The 27,952-nt window shown below is 36.1% G+C and overlaps 1 protein-coding gene across 5 annotated transcripts in view; it reads left to right on the forward strand.

The window, feature by feature from the left end:
* Positions 1-27,952, forward strand: part of Thoc2 (THO complex subunit 2) — a 124,357-nt gene that overhangs the window by 17,744 nt on the left and 78,661 nt on the right. For all 5 annotated transcript variants that reach the window (XM_016000141.3, XM_076561613.1, XM_076561614.1 and 2 more), the window contains exons 3-7: positions 6,663-6,754; positions 8,773-8,824; positions 14,362-14,432; positions 15,456-15,577; positions 16,049-16,182. In XM_016000141.3, coding sequence (XP_015855627.1) covers positions 6,663-6,754; positions 8,773-8,824; positions 14,362-14,432; positions 15,456-15,577; positions 16,049-16,182 — 471 coding nt within the window. The remainder of the gene's footprint in view (positions 1-6,662; positions 6,755-8,772; positions 8,825-14,361; positions 14,433-15,455; positions 15,578-16,048; positions 16,183-27,952) is intronic.

The following is a 27,952-nucleotide window of genomic DNA, read 5'->3' on the forward strand; positions in this document are numbered from 1 at the left end:
TTTTAATACGGAGATGAGTATTGTGATTTCAAAGCCAGCCTGGGCTATAAAGTGAGTTCTAGGCCAATCAGAGCTGTATAGTGGAACCCTGTCTTTAAACAACCAACCAAATAAAAACCCAAAACCCATGTCTCTAGCATGACACCGACAATTAGATTTTTACCTTTTTTTTTTTATATAAAATTGTATAATTGGGCTGTAAATGTATAGCTCACAAATAGAGCACTGGTCAGGCAGATGGGAAGTCCTATTTTCTGTTTCTAGTACTGCAAAAAAATTATATGATGTGATCCCTCACAATGACTTTCAAGGTTTATATGTTTTTGTTTGCCTCAGTTGACTGCTGGAAATTTAGGAAAGTACAAAAGTGTTCATTTATAAAAAATTCTGGCACTGGGGAGGCAGAGGCAGAGGCAGAGGCAGGAGGATTGAGAGTTTTGAAGCCACCCTGGGATACATTATGAGAGCCCCTGAAAAAGAAAACACTCTCAAACCACTACGTTTTTCAGTTTTTTTTTCTTCTCCATGCTTATTATTTTAAACTTCTTACTTAATTTTGATTTTTTTATGTGGATAAGAAAAAATTTAAACCTATGAAGTTAATGTGTTACTGCTCTTTTGGATTTGAAAGAACATGGATCCTTAACAAGTATATAATTATAGTTCATTTACATTGTTTTAGTTTACACATAGATCCGAAAATAGTTAGGATTGTGGCCTTAGACTGGATAACCAGTATTCTCCTTCCATTTCTCTGCTTGCTTCTTCAACACATAGACCCACAGGTTGATCTCTGCCAGTAGCTAATCTTTGGTCTAAGGCCCTGTTTGGTTGTGCATGGAAGAAACTGACTTAATACCCTTTCTTTAAGATCTCCTTTGTTTTTTTTTTCATTTCATTTATTTTTATTTTATGTGTATGAGTGTTTGCCTGCATGTATGTCTGCGCTGTGTGAGTTCAGTGCTGCAGAGGCCATAAGAGGGAGTCCGATCTTTGGGACTGGGGTTACAGCCAGTTGTGAACTGCCATGTGGGTGTTGGGAATTGAACCCAGAGCCTCTGGTAGCGCAACCAGTTCTTTTTACCACTGAGCTATCTCTCCAGCCCCCGATCTCCTTTGTTTTATCTTGGATTTACTATGGGTAGTGTCTTGTACAAATCCCTTATTATGCTTTGGAATTAATTTCATTTCAGGCAAACAATTTTTGTTGTACATACTGTTTGTTCCCTTTAAAAGGTATCCCTACTTTTTAGCAATAAAACAACATTGTTGGCTAGGTAGATGGTTTGGCAGTTAAGAGCTCATACTGCTCTTTTGAAAGAACTTGACATCAAACACTTATATGCAAGTATCCCTCTGTTTTGTTTCTATGCTTAAAACTGCTCTTTCTAAAGTGTTAGCATTAATGTAAAGTGTTCACTGAATTTTTTTCATATATAAAGGTTGTGTGTTTCTCTGCATGTTGTGAATGTAAGTGTAAAGTTTTCCAACTCTGGTTAGCTCTGTAGTTTTAAAGCACCATTGTCTTAGTTAGGATTTCTACTGCTGTAACAAAACTCCATGACTAAAAGTAACTTGTGGAGGAAAGGGTTTATTTCTTCTTACAGCTTGTAGTCAATCATGAGGGAAGTCAGGGCAGGAACTAAAGACAGGAACCTGGAGGCAGAAACTGATATAGAGGTCATGGAGGAGTGCTGCAGACTGGCTTGCTCCTCATGGTTTACTTGTCTTGCTTGATCACCAGCCCACAGTGAGCTGGGCCTTTCCACATCAGTCATCAATGAAGACAATGAAGAAAATGTACCATAGCTTACTCAAGGGCCAGTCTGCGGTGGCCATTTTCTTAGTTGAGGTTTGCTCTTCTCAAGTGACCTTGTGTGACAAGTTAGCATAAAACTAGCTAGCACAATTGACCCCTTGTCAATTTGATACACAAACACAACACTGTTAGACCATAACCTTTCCTTTTTGTTCATCCCCAAGACCTCATGTTAATGTTAAATATCACAATATAAAATATTCCAACTTTAAAATCTCACTCTTTAAAATTCAGCACTTTAAAAGTTTAGTTTCTTTAAAACAGCCAGTCTCTTTCAGAGTTCAGTCCTCCCTAAAATATCAAAGTCTTTAAAATATCCATAGCTTCCCAAATATCCACTCCTTTAAAAAATCCAAAGTCACTTTAAAAATTGAGTCTCTTCCCACAGCCAAACATTAGGTAGAGCTTGGGGAATCCTGTGGAAGAGGGGGAGGAAGGATTTTAAGAGCCAGAGGGGTCAAGGACACCACAAGGAAACCCACAGAATCAACTAACCTGAGCTCATAGGGGCTCACGGAGACCGGACCGACAACCAGGGGGCCTGCGTGGGACTGACACAGGCCCTCTGCATATGTTACAGTTGCGTAGCTTGGTGTTCTTGTGGGACTCCTAACAGTGAGAACAGGGGCCATCTGTGATACTTTTGCCTGCTTTTGGGACATCTTTTCTCCTACTGGGTTGTCTTGTTCGGCCTTGATATGAGGGGAGGGACCTAGTCTTATTGCAACTTAATATGCTATATTTGGTTGATTTCCCTGGGAGGCCTGCCCTTTTCTGAAGGGAAAAGAGGAGTGAATGGGGTGGATTAGGGGAAGGGACTGGGAGAGGAAACTATGGTCCGGATGTAATATGAAAGAAGAATAAATAAAATAAAATAAAAAAAATAAAAATGCAGTCTTTCAACTTATGTGTTCCTGTAAAACAAAAACTAAGTTACATATTTTCTTATTCCAAGAGAGAATAACCAGGGCACAATCAAAGCAAAGCAAAACCAAAGTTCAGCAGTATACAAAGTTCAGTGCTTGTTGTCTGGGAGCTACTCATGATCATCTAGGCACCAAAGGACCTTGGCTGCAGCACTTCTGGCTCTGCCATCCGTATAGGACATGCGGCTAGTCTCCTAGGTTCAGGCCAGCTCTGCTCCACTGCACTGTCCTTGACATTCATCCTATAGTAGTGGCATCTCCAAAATGCTGGGGTCTCCTGCTGTAACTGGGCTGCACATTCACCACTATCCTTTCTTGGGTTTTCTTCAGGGACTCTGATCCTGCCACATGGTGCCAAGTGTTCTTCTCTCCTTGACCCCTTTATTCCTGGGGCTTCTACTTCATTTGTATATTTACCCATGGCCTGTCTTGGTCTCCCGTGGTGCCAAGCTTCAGCTACTTTCCATGACCTCTTTAGTTCTGGGATTTTCACTGCAACTGAGGTCGGACTTTCACCAATGGCCTCTTCTGGTCTCTCAGAGTGCTGCTCGTCACAACTCTGTAATGCAGTGGTTCTCAGCCTGTGTGTCTATTCCTTTGTGACTTGAACAACCCTTTCACAATGGTTGCATATCACATGTCCTGCATATCAAATATTTACATTATGATCCATAACAGTAGCAAAGTTACTGTTATGAAGTAGCAACAAAATAATTTTATGGTTGGGGGTCACCACATCATGAGGAACTGTATTAAAGGGTCACAGCATTAGGAAAGTTGAGAACCACTGCTCTAATGCCTACAAAATCAGTACCACCTGGGAAACTCTTAGATATTACCAAGTTCTCTGCCAGCATAGGGTACAGTCTTGGTCCCCTCTGGACTACAGCTTTTATGTGCTGACTCTGAGGAAGCACTTTCCAGGAGATTTTTTGTTTTGGTTTTTTTTTTTTTTTGTTTGTTTGTTTTCGAGACAGGGTCCCTCTGTGTAGCTTTGGTGCCTTTCCTGGAACTCACTCTGTAGCCCAGGCTGGCCTCAAACTCAAACCTGCCTCTTTTCCAGAAGATTTGACCTCACTGATGCTGGCCTCTTTTTAATCACCACTTATTTCTCTGCTCCACCTAACAAGCATGAATTTCCCTAGTAAATCAGAGCTTTTACTTTAGTAGTTCTGGTCTCTTGCTAATCACAGCTATCTCTTCTACTCCAGTTGACCTACAAAATATCACACAAGCTGGTGGTGGTGGTGGTGCATGCTTTTAATCCCAGCACTTGGGAGGCAGAGGCAGGAGGGTCTCTGTGAGTTCGAGGCCAGCCTGGTCTACAGAGTGAGTTGCAGGACAGGCTCCAAAGCTACACAGAAGAAACCCTGTCTGGAAAACAAAACAAATAAACAAAAAAATCACACAAATAACCCTGGTTACCTCTGCTTCTCTTTAAAACATCAGAAGCCAAGCCTCTATCATCTGCATTGCTCTCAACAATCTTATCATTCTGGCTCCCTGACCTCTGAGCACACAATGGCTTTTCCAGATCAGATTGTAAATGCCACCACAATCCTCCCCAAAACTTGGTCAAGTCTGTCACAGCAATACCCCATGATCTGGTACCAATTTCTGTCTTAGGGTTTCTATTGCTGTGATTCAACACCATGAAACAAAAGAAGCTTGCATTTACCATTTCTTTAAGTATAATAGGAGTTCATGCTCATTTAAAAATAGTTATTTAGAAAAGTTGTGAATTAGGGGCTTTCTTGGCTACTTTGTGGATTATAATTTGGCTCATTTTTTTTTATTTCATTTGTTCAGCAAAATGACCTGGGTCACTTGTTCTCTATTTTAGTCTTCTGTGATTAAGATTAGAATTCATAGAGTTCCAATGAACAGTATATATATATATATATATATATATATATATATATATATATATATATAACATACTCTGAAGTTAATGATAATCAGCTGTTTGGTTCTTCTAAGTGATTGCTTTAAAAAGTCATCTGGATAATTTTAAATAAAATTGTATATTTTGTAAGGAATTTTATTGACATAAATATATAAAATTGATCTCATTCCTACCATAACAACAACTTTTTTCTTTATTTATATAGTGTATTTACTTTTAAACACAATGAAGGCAACATGTTTATAAGGACAGAATGTTTAAAATAAGTTCTTCATAATGAATTGATAATGTTTAGAAGGTGAATTAATGGACACATTTCATTGCTAAATAATGTCCTTGTTGGCTAAAAGGAGATAGCACATTTTGATTTTTATTTTCTTCCTGTTTTGTGATTAGTAGTCATACCAGGGGATTTTTTTTAAGCATTTCTTTTTTCACTTTTTTTTTTGCCCTGAAAAAAAAATTTGATTTTTTTCCCCCTAAAAGGGGATTATAACTAGGCTTTCTTTTAGTTTCTTTAAGCGTGAAATGGGGTAGGACAGGATCGCATGTAGCCAGATTGGCCTGCAACTTGCTATGTAGATGAGGATGGCTTTAAATTCCTGATCCTCCTGCCTCTGCTTTCTGAATGAGTGCTGGAACTGTGGACTGGTTGTGCACTACCATGCTTGGTGTCTGTGTGTGTTTGGAATAAGTTTCCTTTGAGTACTTTTCTATTTTCTCATTCTGGGGATTGAACTCAGGGTCTCAGAAATGGTAGGGAATCATTCTACCACTTCACCTCTATCTTTAGTTCCTAGGCTTTATTTTATATTTATGTTTTTATTTTTTTGAGAAGGTGTGTCATGTAGCCCACGTTGGCCTGTAACTTGATATGTGTGCCGAGGTTGACCCTGAACTGCAGATCTTGTTGTCTGCCTTTATCTCCCAAGTGCTTGGCTTACAGGCTACAAGCACTTGCCACTATGCCCAGTTTTATGTCATGTAAGAGATGGAACACAGGGCTTCTTGCATGGTATGCAAGAACTGTACTAAGTTATGACAGTAGCCCCCGACTAGTATTTTTTAAAAGATATTTGTTTTTCAATATTTAATTATTGGAAGGAAAACAAAAATTTAGTATACGAAAATCAAAAAAATAATGACCCTAAGGTATTTTGTCAACTTCTAACTCCCCACTTCATAAAAGACTTTTTGTTGAGGAAATGGGACCATGATAATAGCATGGGTTACTTGTAGTTAATAGTTCTCATAAAATTGCCACTTTTGTATGTATATACATAAGTATTTATTTGTTTGAATTCTGATAGAAATTGAAGAGAAAGAAATGTAGAGTTTTGGAAGGAATTCCCTATCATGTTTACTCCTTAGGTTTCATTGTAGCCCCAAGATTGAATTGTGTATATTCTGAACAAGTTTAGACCAATCTCTGAAGGTGGCTGGTGGAGAAATGGTTAATTTTGTTTATGCCTTGTTGGGTACAGTATATTTATTTAAAATATCTCTTAAGAATATGGGGAAAATGCTTTAAAATGGGTTAGTGGGTCAAGTGTGCTTATACATGTCTGTAAATGCAGTACCTGGGAGGTTGAGGCAGGAGAGAGACCTTGTCTAAAATTAAAAATGGCTGGTGATGTAGATTATTGGTAGAGCACTTGCTTAGGACACATTAAGCCCCAGGACTACCAGAAAAGAAAAGTATTGAAGAGGAATCAAAATACTAAATGATGTACGTAGTAGATGCGGGAATAAGTGAAATTTGCAGCCATAGAAAGAATAGAAGAGAATGCTTAACCACTAGTCATATTACAGTAGAGAAGGAATGGTTAACTTTTCCCTAAACCCATTAGTGTTGTTTCTGTAGAAGTAAAAAGATAAGTTGCTAGAGAGAACTATTATAAATACATGTTTTATTACTGATGTTTATAATAATTATGAGAAATAGATTTTCCAAGAGAGTTTGCCTTTCTTGTTAGACTGTCTTTACACTTATGTCTTTTATGTTCAACAGATTTTCAACAAGCTCTCTATGAGTTGTCATACCATGTCATTAAAGGAAATTTAAAGCATGAACAGGCATCTAGTGTTCTTAATGACATTAGCGTAAGTATATATATTTAAAACAGTAATTGTTGCATATCTTTTCACTTTTGATACAAAGATCTTTGAAATGTATAACATGTATTTTGTCAAAATAATAGTTTGAAGGTACTACTGGCAAGCCATTCTTGCTATGAAGAAACTGACATTTAGTCTTTCTGTCTGGTTGTAAGAAGAAAAGGTTGTACAAACTGGGTGAGCTAAACAGAAGTGCTGTAATGAAGTCAAAGCAAAAAGCGTCCTTAATTCATGTTTTGACTCTAAACTAGTTTAAGCACTTTGAAAGAATGTTGTTTTTGTTCATTAGGATTAAAATTTTCTTAAAATTAAGAGTTAAATTATTTTAAATCATGGTTGCATAGCTCTGACATTCATTCCTACTTATTTTTAGAAAATAACAGCTAATTTTTTTAAACTTTTAAGTGGCTAATTAAATTTTGCTTACATTTATTAGAGAAGTTAGGGTAGATTCAGAGCAGATACTTTCAATATAGATTCAGTGTAGATTGCATATGAATCATGTCATTGGTGATTTGATAATTTGAACTGGAAGGTGAACTGCTAATTGTTAGGGTGTTTATTGTAAATTTATAATTTCAAGTGGTGTGATATCCTGTTGTTAGGCTGGTTTTTAGATTTGTGTAAATTATTTGTCTAGCTTGTCTAGTAAGTATTGAGGTGATATTGGGGAATTTGTGGTCTCATTGTGAATTTTCTTTATGTTTTATATTTCTATAGTCAGATATTTTCTGTTGGAGAGTGAAATCTGCTTCATATGATTTTTGTGTTTTTCTTGGGTTGTTTAATTGGAAGTTTAAAGTTGAGCTGTTGTGACACTCCCCACCCCACCTCACCCCACCCCACCCCACCCCAGGTACATTTGAGCAGTAGGAATTTTAATATGTATTTCTCTTTCATTCTGAAACTGTCTCCAGGTGTTAAAAGTAATATTAGTTCATATTGAAGTGGTATATTTCTTTGACAACTAATATTCTATGTTGGAAAAACTCCTGTGTCTTTCTACTTCTGATCTTCATTTAACCTGTAAATTGAGAGTTGATGTAGTTTCAGTCTGTTTGTGCAATTTGACTGTAATTATTTTTCCATTTATGAAAATAGCCTAAATAAACATTTTGTATCCCTGGTCCTTAGTTAGTGTCTCCTTTATTTTGATTACTTCATTATATCTGTGTGCTCCTACACTGCATTACCTTTGTCATGGCTTTTCCATAGTATTAGACATTTGTCCAGTATCTTAGCCACAGAAATGGACTTACATGACTAGCAGCTGCTGGTTTTTGTCTTTAGAATTTTATTTTTTACAGTCTCTGAAAATAGATGAATTTTAGGGTTGCTATAGTGCCAGAAAACTGCTAACTCCAGTAACTGAACTGTGATCCTTACTAATGGGAAATAGCTCTAAAATTGACCATGGGAGTAACAAGTCAAGAGGCAAATGTGGAATAATGCTGGTGTTTTTATACAGAAACAGGATTGAGGGTCTTTTTCCAAAAACTATAAAGAAGAGTGAATAAAGAAAAAAAATTTGATAATTATTTCATCTTAAGAGAATTTTGAATTGTGGAAAAATTGCTTTTAATTGATGTAATTTTTGATCTTCTGGTACTATAATTTTTGCATGGATCAGATATGGTTATAATATTTAAAGTTTTGGATGAAAATGTATAATTATTGATGGTCTTTATTTAGGTGCATGTGAAGTATTTTTCTACATTTTAGTGCTTTTCTGAGGTGCTTCTTTAGGTTCTTGCCTTTTTATTAGCTATTCTGTGGTTGAAATTTAAATAGGCGGTTCTTTTTCTTCTTCTTTTTGGTGGTGTTTGAGACCATATTTCACCATGTAGCCATGGCTAGCCTGGGACATGTAGACCATGCTGACATTGAAATCACATAATGTTGGAGTTTAGTTGACTTAGTTGATTGATGACCATTATTCTGAAATAATAACACTTTCTGTGTACTGTTCTAGAATTAATTGTAAATCTATTTTTTTAATTTAGGAATTTCGTGAGGATATGCCTTCTATTCTTGCTGATGTATTCTGCATATTAGGTAGGTTTTAAGCCTTTTATTTCACATGTAACATGTACTTGTAAATTTATGTTCATCTTTTCTTTCACAGTTTTACAAATGCTCAAATTTTTCTGTAAATCTTTAGTAATGCTTAACTTTATACAGAGTATAGTTTTATAAATCAAGTGTCATTACAACTAATTTATAAAGTAGCTTTGTAGTATAATTTTTTTTTCTTTTTTCTTTTTTTTTGTTAGTTTTTCGAGACAGGGTTTCTCTGTGTAGCTTTGCGCCTTTCCTGGATCTTGCTCTGTAGACCAGGCTGGCCTCAAACTCACAGAGATCTGCCTGGCTCTGCCTCCTGAGTGCTGGGATTAAAGGTGTGCGCCACCACTGCCCAGCGTAGTATGATTTTTGAGTGTTTGACAATGTATATTTATATAAATTTGAGCTAAATGAGCTAATTTCAAGTAAGAGTCAAATTTTCTGACATTTGTCTGAGTTTCTGCAATTTTAGTAACGCTATAATGTCATTCAATGAGATTTCTCTGAATCTCAAACTTAAGATACTGTGAAGATACTACTTTGCTGTTGTACCCTTTTGATTCTTAATTTTAAAATGAGTACCATTAGTCAAAGTAATTAAAACTACTTTTGTTTTGCGAGTAAGAAATCTGTTTTGTATTAAAGTAATTAAAACTACTTTTGTTTTGCAAGTAAGAAATCTGTTTTGTATCTATCCAAAATAAAAAGGTACATTTCTTTGATTTATGGTTAAAGGTAGTGTCCCTCCCAAGGAACACATAGATTTACAAATAATGTGTTTTACAAATTTGTCTAATTTTAGCTATTGATTAAAATAACTGAGCATGGCTTTCCCATCAGTTTTGTGCTTTCTTTAGCTTTGAGTACTAACAACATTGCTAGACATATATTACCTATAAAACAAGATTTATACTTTGAGGATTTGTCAAGTTGGAAAGAGTTGTTTTAGCTCATTACTCTCTCTCGGTTTTTTGAGACAGGGTTTCTCTATGTAGCTCTGGCTGTCCTGGAACTCACTGTAGAATAGGCTGGCCTAGAACTCAGAGCGATCCACCTGCCTTTGCCTCCCAAGTGCTGGGATTAAAGGTGTGTACCAGCTAGCTCAATTTCTAGGATTAGATGAGTTACTTAAATGGCTTACTGAGTATCTAGAGTTTGGTCTTAGCTAATATGAATGCCTGTGTATGAGTTTTGAGAGTGTTTCAGATTTCAGCACAGGGACAGGTCAAAATACATGTGAGTGGTAAATGGGAAAAACAGACCACCCATGAGTTGACCATGTGTCCTAGTTTTTTCCACTCCTGGCATAATTATTAATAGCGCTATCTTTCATTCTAAACTATCCTGGTTTTAATGATAAAGTACATTTTCATGGTTATATATTTGATTGATTTATACAAAATGAAAAAAGGAACTTAATATTTGAAATTGATACTAACAAATTTAGCACTGAACAAGTTCCAATTTAAAAACGTTTTCTTTCTTCCTTAAATTTTATACACAGGAAACCAGTTTATGGGAGACATTTTGTGATAGCTGTTATCTCTTAGTAGTGGTAGGAATATATTTTGTCTTTAGTAATCACCAGTTATTAGCTTCTTCATTCTATTAGTTTTTCTTCAATTGACTTATTTTGTTAAAATAGAGCTTTCCTTCATAATTTAGACATATGAATTATTTCTATAGGTCATTGCCTTTTACTGTTAATGTAGATTCATGATAATGATATTTGGTTACTTTGGAGGAAATTTCTTCCATACTAGCCAGTCCATTTTTATTGTCAAGATTAGAATACCATACTCAGATGAAACTATTCTTCACCTGTCCCCTTAAACATCTTGGCAGAAGAAAAAAATGGGTACAAGGGTGACTCCAGAACAAGAAGGGGAATTAGGATTACGAATGTGATCTAGCTGGCTGGAAAGATGGCTCAGTGGTCAAGAGCACGTGTTGCTTTTGCAGAGGACACAGGTTCAGTTCCTAGCACCCATATGGCAGTTCTCTATCCTTAGCTCCAGTTGTACAGAATCTTACTTACCTCTGTAGGTACCAAACTTGAATGTAGTCCATATATATCCATGCAGGCAAAACACACACACATAAAATTAATAAATTCATCTTCATGAGGGTTATGTCTAATAATGATGATGATACTAATGACATTAATTGCAGTATGGTTGCTATTTTTGGAACACCGTTCATGTTTTAGACACCGTGTTAAAGCTTTTCATTTGAATCTTAGTCTTTATAACAACTTCTGTATGAAAGGTATGCAGATTGGGAAAATAAGGTTTAGTGAGGTGGTCATTTTCTCAAGGCAATGTAACTAGTAAGGCAGCATTTAATCTTGGGTCCCTTTGGCTGCAAAGCCCATGATGTTTTTACTATATCATGTTGTCTTTTTAATGTGTTAAGTGTAATCAGACAGAATATTCTTATACTTTCCAGGTTAAGAGAACTTTTCAAAAGACTAATCACATGAGGGGTAGGGAGCCTGAGAGCTGTAGTAACTTGAGAGACTCACTCTGAAGTAACATGATACACTGATGAGACCTTGGAGGTGGGCCAGTTGGTTGGTGATACAAAAGGCAGGAGCTGGAGGATGCTGAAGGCTTTTTAGAAAAAGAACTTACCAAGTGCTAATTTAGGATACAGGAGTGAGGTATGATAAATGAGCTTATTTGAATAGTGTTTTGAGTTAGAACAAAAATAATAAAATAGAGAAAATATGATTAAGATAACTGAGTGTTGAGACAGGTTAACTAACAGATTTACTGAGGTCCTATTCAGTTGTTACTATCATCGTCAAAAGCTGAGAGAATAGTACCTTAATCAGTTCACGTAGCTAAGAGGACTTGGACACTGTATGCCTGATATTAAAGACCTTAGCAGTGTATCTTAACAACTTTAGAGCTCTGTGACAGCTGGGAACCCCGGGAAAAAATTAATGAGACACATATCAATTTTATAAAACACCATTAAAAATTGAGATTAGCTGGGCTTGAGGGCACATACTTCTTGTCCCAGCACTCTGGAGGCAGAGGTAGGTGGGTCTCTGTGAGCTTGAGGTCAGCCTAGTCTACAGAGCGAGTTCCAGAATTGCCAGAGCTGCATACTGAAACCCTGTCTCAGAAAAAAAAAAGTTGAGATTATGCTATAAGTTAAATTGCATAAATCATACCCTAAGTTTTCCTTATGTTATTTTTTCCTTTGTGGTTTCGGGGATAGAACCCAGGACCTCACAGATGCTAGGCAAGTTCTCCTATCACTAAGCCACACTCATGCCCCCTAAAATTTTCTTAATATATTTGTGCTAATTTTGTGCAGCAGTGGCTAGGATATGGGCAAATGGCAATTGTCCAAGAAGGTAGAGTGAAAGGCCAGGACAATCTTTGATGATAAATGTTGTGAGTGATGATAAATCTCCTTCTCTTTTGATTCTTGGTGTTGACAATAGAAAATAAACTGAAGCAAAAATATGATAAGGTGTCTGTTATTTTGGAAGACCCACGTAGAGGCCAACGGTTATTATTTCACTAAGACTGATGCCTTTTATTGTACTTTCTAAATTACCAGTTGACTTTAAAAATACATTAGCTTGTAATTCTAAGCACTTGGGAGGTAGAAACAAGAGGATCAGAAATTGAAGGTCATCTTGACTATCTAGTGAGTTTGGGGTCAGCCTCAGCTGCTAGAGTCCCTGTCTCAGAAAGTAAAATAATTTAATCAGTTAAAGCAACAATTCTGAAATTGGCCTTTGTCTAATCCTGCTAATCCCATTTGAAATTTTTGATGTCTGGCATTTTGCATTAATTGTTTTATTTCTTCACACCTCAGATATAAACTTGGATAAATTTTCTGAACAATTCCCTAAAACTGAAGGAAGTCTCTCTTTTTAAAAAATATTTCATAGGAAGAAAATGCAAATATTGAGTACATTTTTATTTAGTGACTAGAATTGTTCAAAATAGTATTTTAAATATACCTTTTAATACTGACTTTTCATAGATTTGATATTAGACTTCTCAACTTCATTGGTAAGTGAATTTTTAGCGTTAGGAAATATTTTTGTCCTGGCACTGGGGAAAGAGAAAAAAGAGAATTTTTTTGACTTGAAGGTCAGCCTGAATTTCATTGAAGGCAGGTCTGTGCTACATGAGACATTTTCGTAAAAACGAAAACCAAAAAAAAAAAAAAAAAAAAAAAAAAAAAAAAAAAACAAACAAAAAAACAAACCAAGGCTGAGAATATGGCTTTGTGGATAAAACACTTGCTACAAGTATGAGGATCAGAGCTTGGATCCTCAGTACCCACAACAAAGCAGAGTAAGGCCAGGTGTGGTGGTATAAATAAGCATCTAGTCCCAGCACTAGGGAGGTAGAGGCAGGTGGATCTTTGAGTTTAAGGCCACCTGGTATTATTTAGTGAGGGCCTTGTCTTTAAAAAAGGGGAAGGGTGGTTTGCCTGTTATCCCAGTTCATGGGAGGCTGAGATGGGATCTCTTGGGCAAGCTGGCTAGTTAGACGAGCCAAATTTCAAACTCTGGGTTCAGTGAGAAACCTTGTCTAAGTAAAGTGGGGCGCAATTGAGGAAGACACCTAACACCATCCTCTGGCCTCCATACACACCAATGTTTTTTTTTTTTATTATTATTATTTCTGGAGCCGAGGACCGAACCCAGGGCCTTGCACTTGCTAGGCAAGTGCTTTACCATGGAGCTAAATCCCCAACCCCCATACCAATGTTAATAAGTATGCACACTGCATATATGTACTCACTCAAAAAGGGGCTTGCGACCAAACCAATCAAACAACAAAATAGGCTTTTTCTTTCTTTTCTTTTTTTTTCCTTTCCTTTTTTTCTTTTTTTGCTGTTGTTACGACACAGCATCTTACTTTTTAGTCCAGGCTGGTCTTGAACTCACTATCCTTCTTCAGCCTTCTGAAGGCTAAGATTACTGCTGTGTACCAGCAAGCCCAGCTTAATTAGAAGATATTTTTTGTTGTTACCCAGTTCAACTTGGCCATTAAGGGATGAGTCTCTGACAAGTGGTCATTTAAACTTTGTTAGAAGTTTTTCATTTTTGAATTTTACCTTTATTTTTGAAATTTTGTTTTCAGTGTTCCTGTGATACAAACTTACTATTTTATGGATATATGTTATAGGTGACAGGGTCAGTCATCAGTATTAAGAGAAATTAAAGTGTTTATATATGTATGAAAGACATATTACTACAGTTTATAATTTTTCCAGACTCAGAAAGGTATTTTATTTTTAATTAATTATATTTATTTTTGAGACAAGGTCTTTTTATATAGTCTGGGCTGACCTGGAGCTTATAGTGTAGACCAGGCTGGCTTTGAACTTGTGATCCTCATGGCTCTGGCTCTTGGTGCTGAAATTTTAGGTGTGTACTACCATGCCTGGCCTGGAAAGAGGCATTTTTAAATATGTTTTAAAGAAGATGAATCTTTTAGTAGTAGAGAGTATAGAAAAATGAAACTTGTATCTCTTTTCTTCTGTCATTATAGATATTGAGACAAATTGTTTAGAAGAAAAAAGCAAGAGAGACTATTTTACACAATTGGTATTAGCATGTTTGGTAAGTTTTTAAATACACTTTCCCCTTCTAAATTTTGCATTGAATAAATATAATCACAGTTAATCATGTTAAATGGAGGAAGATACTGACATTCAGTCGACTTCATGGTAAGGTGAGATTTAGATCTTGAAATGGATGTTTTGTGAAATTGCTATGAAATAATCGTATTTTTAAATTACTTAATCTATACATATAAAAACCCTCATGATATTTGACTTAGTGAGTTCCTAATATAGAAAAAGGTAAGCAACTGTGTAGCAAGTAGTCCTTAAACTGAATTTTTCATAAACTTTTTATTAGGCAGGGACAAAAAGATGGAAGTAATTATAAAAAAATATAAGTTGGACTGTGGATGTGGCTTAGTTGATAAAGTGCTTGCCCAGCATGCATGAAACCCTCGGTTCTGTCCCTGGTATCCTATAAACTGGGCATGGGGACACATGCTTGAAGTCTCAGCACTTGGGACGTGGAGGCAGGAGGAGCAGAAGTTCAAGATCATCCTCAGCTACATAGTGAGTTCAAAGACAGCCTGGGATACATGAGATACTGTCTTTAAACTGAGAACACCACCACCTTCCCCCCAATAGAAGTCATAATTGTCTAGTGAGCCATTTTATGTTTGTAAAATTAGAACCAAGGAAAAATGCCATGACTGGGACTTAGAAGAATGTTCTTGTCTTTGTTATAGTTTGGCTACTTGCTGTAGAAAAATATAGAATGCTGAAGTACTATATTGAGTGAAAATTGAGTTAAGACAGGCTCAATGTAATGAAAATTTAATCTGTAGTTCTTACTGTATGAGCTGTGTACAGCAAAAAGGTAGTTTTAAAGTAATTTTTTAAAGAGATATGTGTTTTATATTTCAGTATTTGAAGAGTTATTTTGTTGAAATTCTAGGCTTTATAAAGATATAATGTAGTTTTGTATTCTTACATTGGAAAGAGTATTTTGAATATATTTAAGATTGTGGGTACATAGTTGGAATGCTAAAGTATAAATTGTCTTTAATATTTTTTAATACAGTATTTAGTTTCAGACACAGTTCTGAAGGAACGTTTGGACCCAGAAACTTTGGAGTCATTAGGGCTAATCAAGCAGTCACAGCAGTTCAATCAAAAATCAGTTAAAATCAAGACAAAACTCTTGTAAGTATATGTGGCGTATGTTACGGATCAAGTAGCTGAATGTTTATTTCTCATTTTGAATTGTAGCAGTTTCTAAAGGCCCTTTGAAGGCTATTTATGTTTGTGTTTGTGGTTAGTATTTTTTCCTTCTAAAACACTTAAATTACAGTGTTTTAAGTGAGCCATTCCTGTGTTAACTTTGTCCATATTTGAGTCTGAGATAACAGTCAAGTCTTCTTAAGAAGACTTACTTTAGAGGATGTGTTTGTATGTATGTGGATATGCTCAGGTGTCCTCAGAGAGCAGAGATGTTGGCGTGTTCCCTTATTAACCAATACTGCTTTTTATATTAAAAGATACATAAAAGAGTTAAACTGAAATACCCAGTCTCATGATTGTTTGAAGTTAGTGATACTCAGGGAGAGTACACTACATTGTGTAAGCTTGATAATTGAAATAATTTTATCCTTTTCATGATATTTCTGATTTCAGCTATAAGCAGCAAAAATTCAATTTATTAAGAGAAGAGAATGAAGGTTATGCCAAGCTGATTGCTGAATTGGGGCAAGATTTATCTGGAAATATTACTAGCGATTTAATATTAGAAAATATCAAGTCTTTAATAGGTAAGCCATACATGTGTCTATGTATTATTAAGATAGGCTTTATTTTTAACTTTTAGAAGATATCCATTAAAACAAAATGAATCATCCTCAGCTCTATAGTGAGTTTGAGGCAAGCCCAGACAACAGGAGATCCTTTCTCAAGAAACAAAACAAAGAAAAGAACCCCCAAACCTGGAATTATGTAACTTTTATTTTTAGTATTTTATCGGCATTTATGAAATTTATCATGATCTTTATGAAAAATATTTTTGTCATTGTTACCTGTGTATATATTAGTTCTCATGTTCTTTCTAACATTTCTGTCTGTTAATTTTAACTATTTCTCAGACATTTTTATAGAGGGTAGAAAATAAATAAGAAATTTATGCGGGACTTTGAAACACATTTTATCTTTATTTCTGAAAGTAGCAGGATGTTGCAAGAATATACAGAAAAATGTTATTCTTAGTTGTAAATAGCATTTTGTCACATCACACTTATCCTGGGCATTTGAAGAAAGTTGCTGATGTTTATAGACAGGAGGAACAAATAGGGTAATCTTGGCTTTCTAAGTTTGGCAAGAATTCCTCATATTATTTGTTAGGTAGTCTTCTATCTAGTGAATATTTTGAAAGTTGTGCAAAATCATGTTTTGCGGTCCCCAGGAGGAATATTCTTTCCTGCCTCATTGGTTATAACTTAGCTGCTGCTTACCTTCAGCTTGTTTTTTATCTGTTTGTTTTTGGAATTTATATCTGAGTAAGAACACAAGTTGGCTGAGGCCTTATTCCCTTCTTCTAGTGCTTTCTGTAGACATTTAAGTAAAGCTGTATTTATTTCAGTCGTCTTTATTCTTTTGCTTGGCTTTTGGTGACTCTAAGTGTATAAGCTAAGGCTACATTCAGTTTAAATTTACCTTTTTCTTTGAAGGCAGGTTCTGGTAGATGATCTAGTTTTTTTCTACTTCTGTCCTATGGTGATTCAACATCAGATGAGTGAGCCTCTAGCCCTGAAGGACTCTTGCTGTCTTCTGTGGCTTTGACTGTGTAGTGACCTGTTTCTAAAACTCCTCTAGTACAGGTTTCTTTACTTTCTAGAGTAGGCTGCATTTTTCCTGCAGATTTCGCCCCCATTTATCTAGCTTGGGAAGCTTGTCAATACTGCCATACTGTACTTTTTTCTCTTCCTTGTACTGTGTCATGTCCTTACTTAAGATAATGTTCCCTCCCTCTTAAGATCTTATGTTATGGAAACCCTTCCAATATTTGCTTTCACACTTTATCTCCTTTTATGCGCACGTCTCTTTTTCTTTCTTTCTTTCTTTTTTTTTTCTTCTCGGTTTTTGTCTTTTTTATATCTTTGTTATTTTGGGAACGTTCCAAAAGATGGATTTTCTTGAAGGTATTCTTTTATGTAACTAGAAAATGTTTACTCCTTTCTTTTCTTCAACTTTGCTCTCATAGAAAAGAGGTTATTATCTCTGTAGAACAATGTGACATCTCCACTTCAGGGTCATGATCCACATGGATAGTTCATAAGAATAAACAATTTGATTTCTTGGTCTGTATTCATTCTAATCCATCTGGCACCCTGTAAAGATGGTAGACCAGATGTACTCAGATACCATCTTCTCAAGTCTTCCCTGGCCACCACCACTTAGCACTCCTTATTTTCTTGGGTTAGTTTTCTTCTCAGCACTTACCACTATATCAAGTATAGTTGATCCTATGTTTCCATAGGGTTTAAAATATTCATGGGAGAATCTGTTGAAGTATTTATGTTCTATTAGTTACTATATACAATCTTTATGTGATTTAAAGTAAGAGCATGTATATCGATTATAGGCATATCTTGTTCCATTTTATATGAGACTGTAGCATCTGTTGATTTTGGCATCCTTAAGGCAGTCTTGGAACAAACTTAGACACTGAGCTTATGACTCTACCATCAGTTGAATGTACACTTCATGAGGACAATGTTTTTTGTTTGGTTTGTTTAGTACCCAATTCTTAGGGTTTGGTAGGCAGTAAATAAATGAGTGGAAAGTTAATTAATATCCCCCCCCCATTTCTTGTGGTGTTTATAGTGATTTTTAGCTTCTCTTTTTGACATGGAGAAATTTAGGAAGCTTAGCTCCCTGACTCTGTTTTTTTATGGTTTGATGATCTTTTGTTCACTCCAGTTGTTTGAGAAAGGAACTTTACATTGATGTAGAAATTGAGGTTAAGGATTTAATTTAACTGAATATTCTTTCAGTGTTCAAATTAATTGTATTCACTTTCAGGGCAAACTCCATTTAATTTAGGTCTTGTCTCATCTGACCAAAACAACTTCACCTGCATAGCATCCTGTTTTTTAATGACATCTTTGGATAGGTTTTTTTCCATGTTCATTTCCACTGGCTTCTCTTAATGAACAATCTAGATAGGTAATAAATACTTCATACAAAACTATCTCAGATCTGGTCTTCATTAGCCATTGTGAGACACCAATACCTCATTTGGAAGGTATGTATGTTGGGTACGGTTGTGTTCAGGATACTTTTTCTGATCCAGAGGAATTCTCATTTATTACCCTTTAAGATTCTGGCAAATGAAAGTACATCGAACTGTTTAGCCTGTGCTGTAAGCACAGAAGCAGAACTGCTAGTATTATATAGTAGTGATTACTATCTAAAGTCTGACAGGAAATCTGAACAACTTATTTTATAGGGTTGAAAAATTATTAGTAGGCTACTAATGTATAGATCCTTCAAGTGAATTTTATATCAAGGGGGCAGATAACAATGTATATTTTATAAATCAGGAAAAATACAGCTAAACTATTACTATATACTTAGATACCCTTAAAAAAACAAAACATTATTTTTCAATACCTTAAATATACATAATAAAAATAATTGCAAAGTATTTTTTTCCTTTCATCTAAGTCATTGTTCAGCAAACATTTTTTCTTCCACTTTCTTTTCTGTTTTCTTTTGTTTTTCACATAGGGTCTTGCACTGGCCTAGTTCTCTTGATTCTCTTGCTTCAACTTTCTTACTTTTGGAATTAATAGGTGTGCTCTATCCTGCCCAGTTTAGCTAACTGTTTTTCTGTAAAGGCTAAGAGTAAATACTTTTTGAATTTGTTGGCCATGTAGTTTCTGTTGAAACTACTCAACTCTGCCATTGTATGGTGAAAGCAGCCATAGATAGCACATAAATAAATGAGACTCTGATTAAAACCTTATTTACAACAACCAGCAGTCGAGTGGATTTGACTGGCAGGCCATGTTTATTGATTCTTGGACTATATAAAAAATTCTGGCAAAAAGAACTCACAAGCAAGTTTACTTGAACTTAGCATTGGAGAATGGAAGTGATTCTTCTTCATTTTAGATTTAGTTGTCTGGATCTTTTTGGCTAAGTCTCTAAACTTTATAATAACCCACCATAATTAGAACTGAGGAGCTTCATTTAAAATTTAAAAACATTTTAAGTTAGCATATAAAACGAGTTTCATTAGGATATTTTCTCTGTCCCCCCTTCTCATTATATTCTGTTCTTATTCATTCCCCTCTCCCACTGCCTGTTATCCCTTCAGACACCTCTTGCTGAGCCTCAGTAGTCCTTCTTTTTGGTTTCATGACATAGGAATTCCATTACTCATCTCTCAAAATCTCTTCCACTCTTCTTATGTCCCCTTTCTACTTTAATCCTACAGAGAAGTGGGGTAAAGAGAGGGATAAGCATTTAAATCTAGACTCCTCATATAAAAGAAACCATGTTTAATTTGTCTTTCTGAATCTGACTTACTTCATTTAATATAATGATAATCTTTTCCATTCATTTTTCTTGCAGATGTCATCTTTTATTTTTTCTTTATGACTGGTAGAATCTCTTGTGTATGCCTACTACACTTTTTAAAATCTATTCATCTGCATATGATTTCATTTCATACCTGCCGTGAATAGTACAGCTATAACCATGGATGTGCATGTATGTTTGTAATATATTGAATTTAGTGTCTTTTGCTTATCTACCTAGGTGTGGTATTGCTGTATTGTAGTAGTTCTTTTTGTTCTTTTGAGGACTGTCTTCCACGGTAGCTGAACCAGTTTACCTTCCCACCAGCAATGAATAAAGGTTTCCTATATCCTCACCAATGTTTTGTTGTTGATTGTTTTCTTGATGAGAGACATTCTGACAGGGCAAAATGGACCTTCAAAGCAGTTTTCATTGCATTTTATGGGTGACTAAGGAGATTGACTATTTTTTCAAGTATTTACCATTTGTATTTTTTTTTTATTGAAAACTGTTCATTACCCTTTTTGCTGATGGGGTGATCTTTTTTGGAGGTGGTGGAGTTTTTTGTAATTGTTGTAGTTCTAATTAATATATTCTACTTACTAGTCTCTCATCTGATAAGTTGGCAAAGTTTTTTCTTCCATTCTATAGACTGTCTTTTCACTACAGTGTTCATTTAATTTACTGTGCAGGATCTTTTAAATTTCATATAATTCTACCTGTCAATTCTAGGGATTATTTCTTATGCCATTAGAATTATTTTCAGAAAGTCCTTTTTTCCTCCCTCTCTCTCTTTTTTTTAAATTTAATGTATTTATTTTACATCCTGACCTCAGCCTCTCCTCCATCTTTCTCTCATACCCAACCCCTTCTTTCTGCCCCCTCCCTCATCCACCCTTCCTCTGTGTCTGCTCAGAAAGGGGCAGACCTCCCATGGGAATCAGCAAAGCATGACATATCAAATTGCAATAAGACCGAGCACCTTCCCCTGTATTCAGGCTGGGCAAGGCAATTCAGCATGAGGAATAGCTTCCCAAAAGCCAGCCAAATCACTAGGGACAGCCCCTGCTCCCATTACCAGGAGTTGCACAAATAGATCAAACTACACAGCTGTCACATATGCAGAGTGCCTAGGTGGGTCCCATGCAGGCTCCCTGGTTGTTGGTTCAAACTCAGTGAGTTCCCATGAGCCAGGCTAATTGTTTCTATGATTTTTTCTGCAATGTCCCTAACCCCCCTGACTCATAAGCCCTCCTTCTCCTCAATAGGACTCCCTGAGTGTAGCCCAATGTTTGGCCTTCAGTTTGAATCTGTCTCCATCAGTCACTGGATGAATGCTCTCCAATAACAATGGGGGTAGTCACCAGTTCGATCATGGGATAGCCAGTTCAGGCTATGTGTCCACTGCTGCCAGGAGTCTTAGCTGGGGCCCTCAATTGTAGACTCCTGGGAGTTTCCCTTTCATCAGGCTTCTATCTGACCCTGAAAAGCCCCCCATTTCCAGTCATCTCTCTGAACACTCTTCTCTCCCTCCATACTCTACAACCCAGTCCCTCAAGTTCCCATGCCCACCCGCCCTTAGTCCACCTAGGAGACCTCTATTTCTGCTTCCCAGGGAGATCATTTGTCTCCTTGGGCTCTCCTTGTTACCTAGCCTCTCTGAGGCTGTGGATTGTAGCGTGGTTATTCTTTACAATGCAGTTAATATCCACTTATGAGTTAGTACATACCATGTTTGTCTTTCTGGGTCTGGGTTACCTCACTCAGGAAGATTTTTTTCTAGTTCCACCCATTTGTCTTCAAATTGCCTGATGTCATTGTTTTTAAAAGCTGAGTAATACTCCGTTGTGTAAATGTACCTCATTTTCTTTATTCATTTTTCAGTTGAGGGGCATCTATGTTGTTTCCAGGTATTGACTATTACAAATAGAGCTGCTGTGAACATAGTTGAGCAAATGTCCTATGGTATGATTGAGCATTCTTTGAATATATGCTCTAGAGTGGTATTACTGGATCTGGAGGTATATTGATTCCCAATATTCTGAGGAACCACCATATTGATTTTTTTCTATAGTGGCTGTACAAATTTGCACTCCCACCAATAATAGAGGAGTGTTCCCCTTGCTCCACATCCTCTCCATTTTAAGCTACCATTTGTGTTTTTGATCTTAGCCATTCTGACAGGTGTAAGATGGAATCTCAGAGTTGTTTTGATTTTCATTTCCCTGATGACTAAGGATGATGAACAATTCCTTAAGTGTTTCTCTGCCATTGAAATTCTTCTGTTGAAAATTCTCTGTTTAGGTCTGTAGCCCATTTTTAAATCAAATTATTTGGTTTTTTGATATGTAGTTTCTTGAGTTCTTTCTGTATTTTGGAGATCAGCCCTCTGTCAGTTGTGGGGTTGGTGAAGATCTTTTCCCATTCTGTAGGTTGCCGTTTTGTTATATTGACAGTGTCCTTTGCCTTACAGAAGCTTTTCATTTTCATGAGGTCCTATTTATTAGTTGTAGATCTTAGTGTCTGTACTACTGGTGTTCTGTTCAGGAAGTTGTCTCCTATGCCAGTGTGTTAAAGGCTGCTTCCTACTTTCTCTTCTATCAGTTGCAGTGTAACTGATTTATGTTGAGGTCTTTGAACCACTTGGACTTCAGTTTTGTGCAGGGATCTATTTGCAATCTTCTACATGCCAATATGTAGTTGGGCCAACATCATTTGTTGAAGATGCTTTCTTTACTCCATTGTACAGTTTTGGCTTCTTTGTCAAAAATCAAGTGTCCCTAGGTGTGTGGATTTATGTCTGATTCTTCAATTTAGTTCCATTTATCAATGTGTCTGTTTTGTGCCAATACCATGCTGTTTTTATTACTATAGCTCTGTAGTAGAACTTAAGATTAGGGATGGTGATACCTCCAGAATTTTGATCCATTGGAATTATTTTTGTGGAGGACAAAGATGTGAGTCTACATGTTTCTACATGTTGATATCCTGTCTCCCTGGCACTGTTTGTTGAAAAGGCTTTTTCAATATATGTTTTTGGCTACCTTGTCAAAAATTACATGGCTGTAGTTTATTTCTGTATCATCTAGTTCATTTGTATGCACACAGTTTTTGTTAGTGTGGTTATGTAGTATAATCAGGTATTGCGTTATCTCCAGTGTTACTTTTTAATGTTAAGGATTGCTTTTCTAGTTGGGAGCTTTTGTGCTTCTATAATGAAGTTTTACTTTTTCTTTTGAGAGAGTCTCCTTAGCTCTCCCTGTTGGCCTTGGAACTTAACTCTGTAACTAGGCTCACAGAAATCAGCCTGCCTCTGCCTCCTGTGTGCTGGGATTAATGTTGTACATCACCATGCCTGGCCATGTGTGATATTATTAATGAGTTCTTGAATTTAGTTCATAGATATCTTTTTGGAGAAATTTTGCACCTGTGTTTTTTTTTAGGGAAGCTGATCTATTCTTTTCTTTTGTTGTTGTGTTCTGATCTGGTATCAGGATAATGTTGACTTTGTAGGATGACTTTTGTGTCTTTTATTCCCTTTCTGGTTTGTGGAACAGTTTCAGAAGTACTGGTTTTAGAACTTCCTTAAATGATTGGTAAAATTTTGGAGTGAATCTATTCAGTTGTTGGCTTTTCTTTCTGGGGAGGTGTTTTTTTTGTTTCTATCTTATTGCTTATTATTTATCTATTTAAATTATATCTTCTTGATTTAGTTTTTGATGAATCTTACGTTTTTAGGAATTTTTCTATTTTTTTTAGATATTCCAGTTTTTAAAATATAAGTTATCAGTGTATTCCCTAATGATCATCTGGATTTTATTGGACTATTTTGTAAAATCCCTCTTTTTAATTTTATTTTACTGATGTGGGTCTTTTCTTGTTTTGATTTGTTTGGCTAGGATATTGGTCCTCTTCATTTCAAAGAACCATTTTCTTGTTTTGTTGGTTCTGTGTTTATTTAGTCCCATTTGATTAACTTCTGCTTCAGTCTTTAGTATTTATTATTTTTTGCTACCTACTGCTTTTGGGGTTACCTTTTCTCCCTTTCCCTCCATGGTATTGGGAGTGTATCAGAAGGGTATTTGTTTGAAAATCTCACTGACTTAAAAAAGGTAAAAGTTCCTAGTTATAATCTTTTCTCTTAAAACTGCCTGAGCTTTGGGATTTGTTGGTGTGATATCTATTGCCTGTATTTTCATGGGTGTATCTAACTCCTTAGGTTGGATTTTTCCTTTTAGTGCTTTCTGTAGGGCTGGATATGTGGATGAGTATTGTTTAAATCTGGTTTTTATCATGGAATATTTTACTTACTCTGTCTATGGTGATTGAGAGTTTTGCTGGATATAATAGTCTGGGCTGGCATCTGTGGTCTCTTAGTGTCTGCGTAATATCTGTCCAGGACCTTCTGGCTTTTAGAGTATCCATTGAGAAATGTTATTGTTATGGGTATGCCTTTATGTTACTTGGCATATTTCCTTTGCAACTCTTAATATTTTTTTCTTTATTTTGTATGTTTAGTGGTTTGATTATGATGTGACAAGGGGACTTCTTTTTTGGATCCAGTCTATTTGGTGTATTATAAGTTTCTTGTATCTTCATAGGCATTTCCTTTGTTAGGTTGGGAAAGTTTTCATCTGTGATTATGTTGAATATATTTTCTGTGCCTTTGAGCTAGTATTCTTCTCCTTCTCCTATCCCTTATTATTCTTAGGTTTGGTCTTCTCATGGTGTCTAAGATTTCCTGGACATTTTAAGGATGTGGGGATGGGGGGTAGCTTGGGAGGGAGGACGGAGGTGGGGGGCTAGGTGAGAGGAGGAAGGAGGTGGGATCTGTGGGTGGTATGTAGGGTGAGTAGAAAATTTCTTAATAAAAAAATTAAAAAAACAAAAACAAAAACAAAACAAAAAAACCTGCCTGAGCTATATCCCATAACTTTTGGTAAATTGTGCTTTCAATTTTCACTTTGAATTTTTTATTTTTCTTTATGATTTCTTCCGTGGCCCATTTTAGTCATCCAAGGATGTATTGTTCAGTTTCTAAGTATTTATGATTTGTGTCATTTCTTTTGCTGTCAACTTCTTGTTTTGTTCTGTTGTGATCAGTTCTTTTGTATGCGTGAGTGAAGGCTCCATTGATCACTTGTAAGAACTGGGAGGCGGGGGGGGGGGCGACTGGGGCTGGGATGTAAGAGAAATAAATAATTTATTTAAAAACATAGAAAAGTACATCTGGCTTTGAGGTTTGTGAAGACAGGTGGACTTGTCCCACAGTAGGCCTTCCAGTCTTTTTTGAGCAGGGTCGCCTATCTACCTTACCTTTTGAATGTGGCTTCTGCTTTCCCTAAGTTCATCAGGGAGACATGTGGCTGTAGCTGTGAGTTTGGCTTGGCTTCTCGTTCTTTATAGTTTATAGCTGTTCAGTCAGTGCCACTGAGTTTCCAAAGCTCTTGGACTTTCTTGGTTTGGAATAGTGTATTCTTGCTTATCCCATCTCATTTCTTTAACTGGGTCATCCAGAAGCTGTTTTTAGTGTGATGCCTTACCACAGTTTCATTTGTTGGTATCTAAAGTTGAAGATTTGGTGTGGAAGAATAGGATGGGTATCTTTTCTCTTTCAATCTCATTGGTTCTTTTAAAAAGAAAATTAAATGTCAAGCCAAACAATTCTTTGAAAGATTTGTGGACATTCAATTTTTTTGATTACATTATTTTAAGAGTGCTTGGTATAATCTGAATATAAAGTTTATTCACTCCAGATTCATATTGTCACTGTTTCAGCTTTTTAGAAAATCTTTTTGAAAGGGAAACCAGTTTACTTATTTCTTCACCTAAACCTTTTCAGATAATAATAATAATAACTATTATTATTATCATTATCATCATTATTATTATGGTTTGTTTGTGTAGCCTTGGCTGTCCTGGAACTTACTATGTAGACCAGGCTGGTCTTGAACTCAGAGAGATCTGCCTGCCTTTGCCTCCTGAGTGCTGGAATTAAAGGTATGCACCTTCATGCTAGGCACAACTTTTTCTTTATTAAAATTTCTTGACTGTAGATGTAACGGTCTTATTCAATAAGAAACACAGAGCCAAATGCAGAGTTAAAAGCCCAAGAGGTCAGAGCAGTAGCTAAGAGCTGAGACTTAAAACCTTCTTCTTACCCTTCGCTGCTGTCCTTCCCCTGAGAAAGAGACCTACTTCTGTGTATCTGTCTTTTTATTGACTTTCTGTTCTGCCTTCTCATTGGTTGTAAACCCAACCACATGACATCTTCGTCACTGCCTGTCTATATAGACCTCCAGGTCTTCTATGGTTAGTATTGAGATTAAAGGTGTGTGTCTCCATGCTGGTGGTGTCCTTGAACACACAGAGATCTGTGATTGGGATTAAGGGCGTGTGCTACCACTGCCAGACTTCTGCTATGGTTTGCTATTAGCTCTGACCCCCAGGCACTTTTTATTTATTAACATACAAATAAAATCACATTTCAGGACAAATAAAATATCACCATACTTGACCATGTTTTGGGAGTTTCTACTACCTACTATGCAAAAGAAGACAGTAATTGGTATTCTCCAGCATACTTTTTTCAAAGTTTCAGGTTAATCATGCTTTTATTTTAAGTACATTTCTGACTTTTGACCCATTGATCCTTGCTTTAAGATATGCCTTTATTATGTTTTTTAATAAATAATATTTCTGAGAAATCATCTGTAGATTTCTACTAGCTTGTTTCTTTTTCTGTCTGTATGTTGGAGGTGTGCGTGTATACCCTCATTGCTGGAGATTGAACTCAGGACCTATACATGCTAATTAGGCTCTCTTTCTACTAATTAAAAACATGATTTCCTCTGTCTTCTAAGGTCTGTTCTACCAGCAACATGATTATTGAATCTATAATTTTGTTGTCTTGCCTAAAATTTATGCATGGACACCTCTCCTAGTAATGCTTACAGTTTGGTCTGTTATTTTCCTGTTAAGAAATTCATTTGGCTTCATTCCTACAACAGTCATTGTCAACTTCATCATATTTCTTGCCTGCATTTAGTTGTATTTGCTGCAATGTACTGACTATCTGTCCATCTTTGGATAAACTCCAGGTACTTTCAGTGCATTTCCTCAGTGATCATTCTTCATAAGGCGTGAACCCTTCTTAAGGATAGAAGAGGCAGTCTTTGTGTGTCATAAGCTTGTTACACTTAGTGGATAGCTACATAATATTTAAAGGAGGAATGAGTCCTTAGCTGTTTCAGGTCTGTTATTTATTTTTTTCAACATATTCTTTTCCAGGATTTGTTTTTATTCTTCCAAAGGCATAAAGATATCATTGCTCCCATCCCCCTGGTGTGTGGGTGTGTTGCTTAATGTAACTGGTGGTTGACAGCTAGGCTTATGATTTCTCTGAAGATCACATGTCTGTTGATGCTTAGGATAGACAAAAGCCTTTCTAAGATGCTTAAACACAAGAGTGCCTATGTTCTACCACAGCTGTCATTTGAAAAAACTTTAGATACTGAAGCTTGCTGATTGTTTAGAGTTTCACTGTATAGGAAATAGCTTGTTATATGAAACTCTAAAGTTTAAAAAACATTTTAACCCTTCAGTATGGCTACTTTAAACTACTACAGTAACTGAAGTTACCCCATTCCTATGGTTATTTCTGTTTTCATCTGTGAAATATGTAGCCTTTAAAAATGTTCCTGAGAAGATTCTCCTCTTAAGGAGGGACACAAACTTTGAAAATAAGCTATTAAAAATTGTTTTACCAAGCCGGGCGGTGGTGGCGCACGCCTTTAATCCCAGCACTCGGGAGGCAGAGCCAGGTGGATCTCTGTGAGTTCGAGGCCAGCCTGGGCTACCAAGTGAGTTCCAGGAAAGGCGCAAAGCTACACAGAGAAACCCTGTCTCGAAAAACCAAAAAAAAAAAAAAAAATTGTTTTACCTTACTATATATTACCATGGTTGATGACTTTACTAGAAATGACATGTAATTACTTATGAACT

The sequence above is a fragment of the Peromyscus maniculatus genome, chromosome X, assembly GCF_049852395.1.
Source record: "Peromyscus maniculatus bairdii isolate BWxNUB_F1_BW_parent chromosome X, HU_Pman_BW_mat_3.1, whole genome shotgun sequence".
Classification (NCBI taxonomy): domain Eukaryota; kingdom Metazoa; phylum Chordata; class Mammalia; order Rodentia; family Cricetidae; genus Peromyscus; species Peromyscus maniculatus.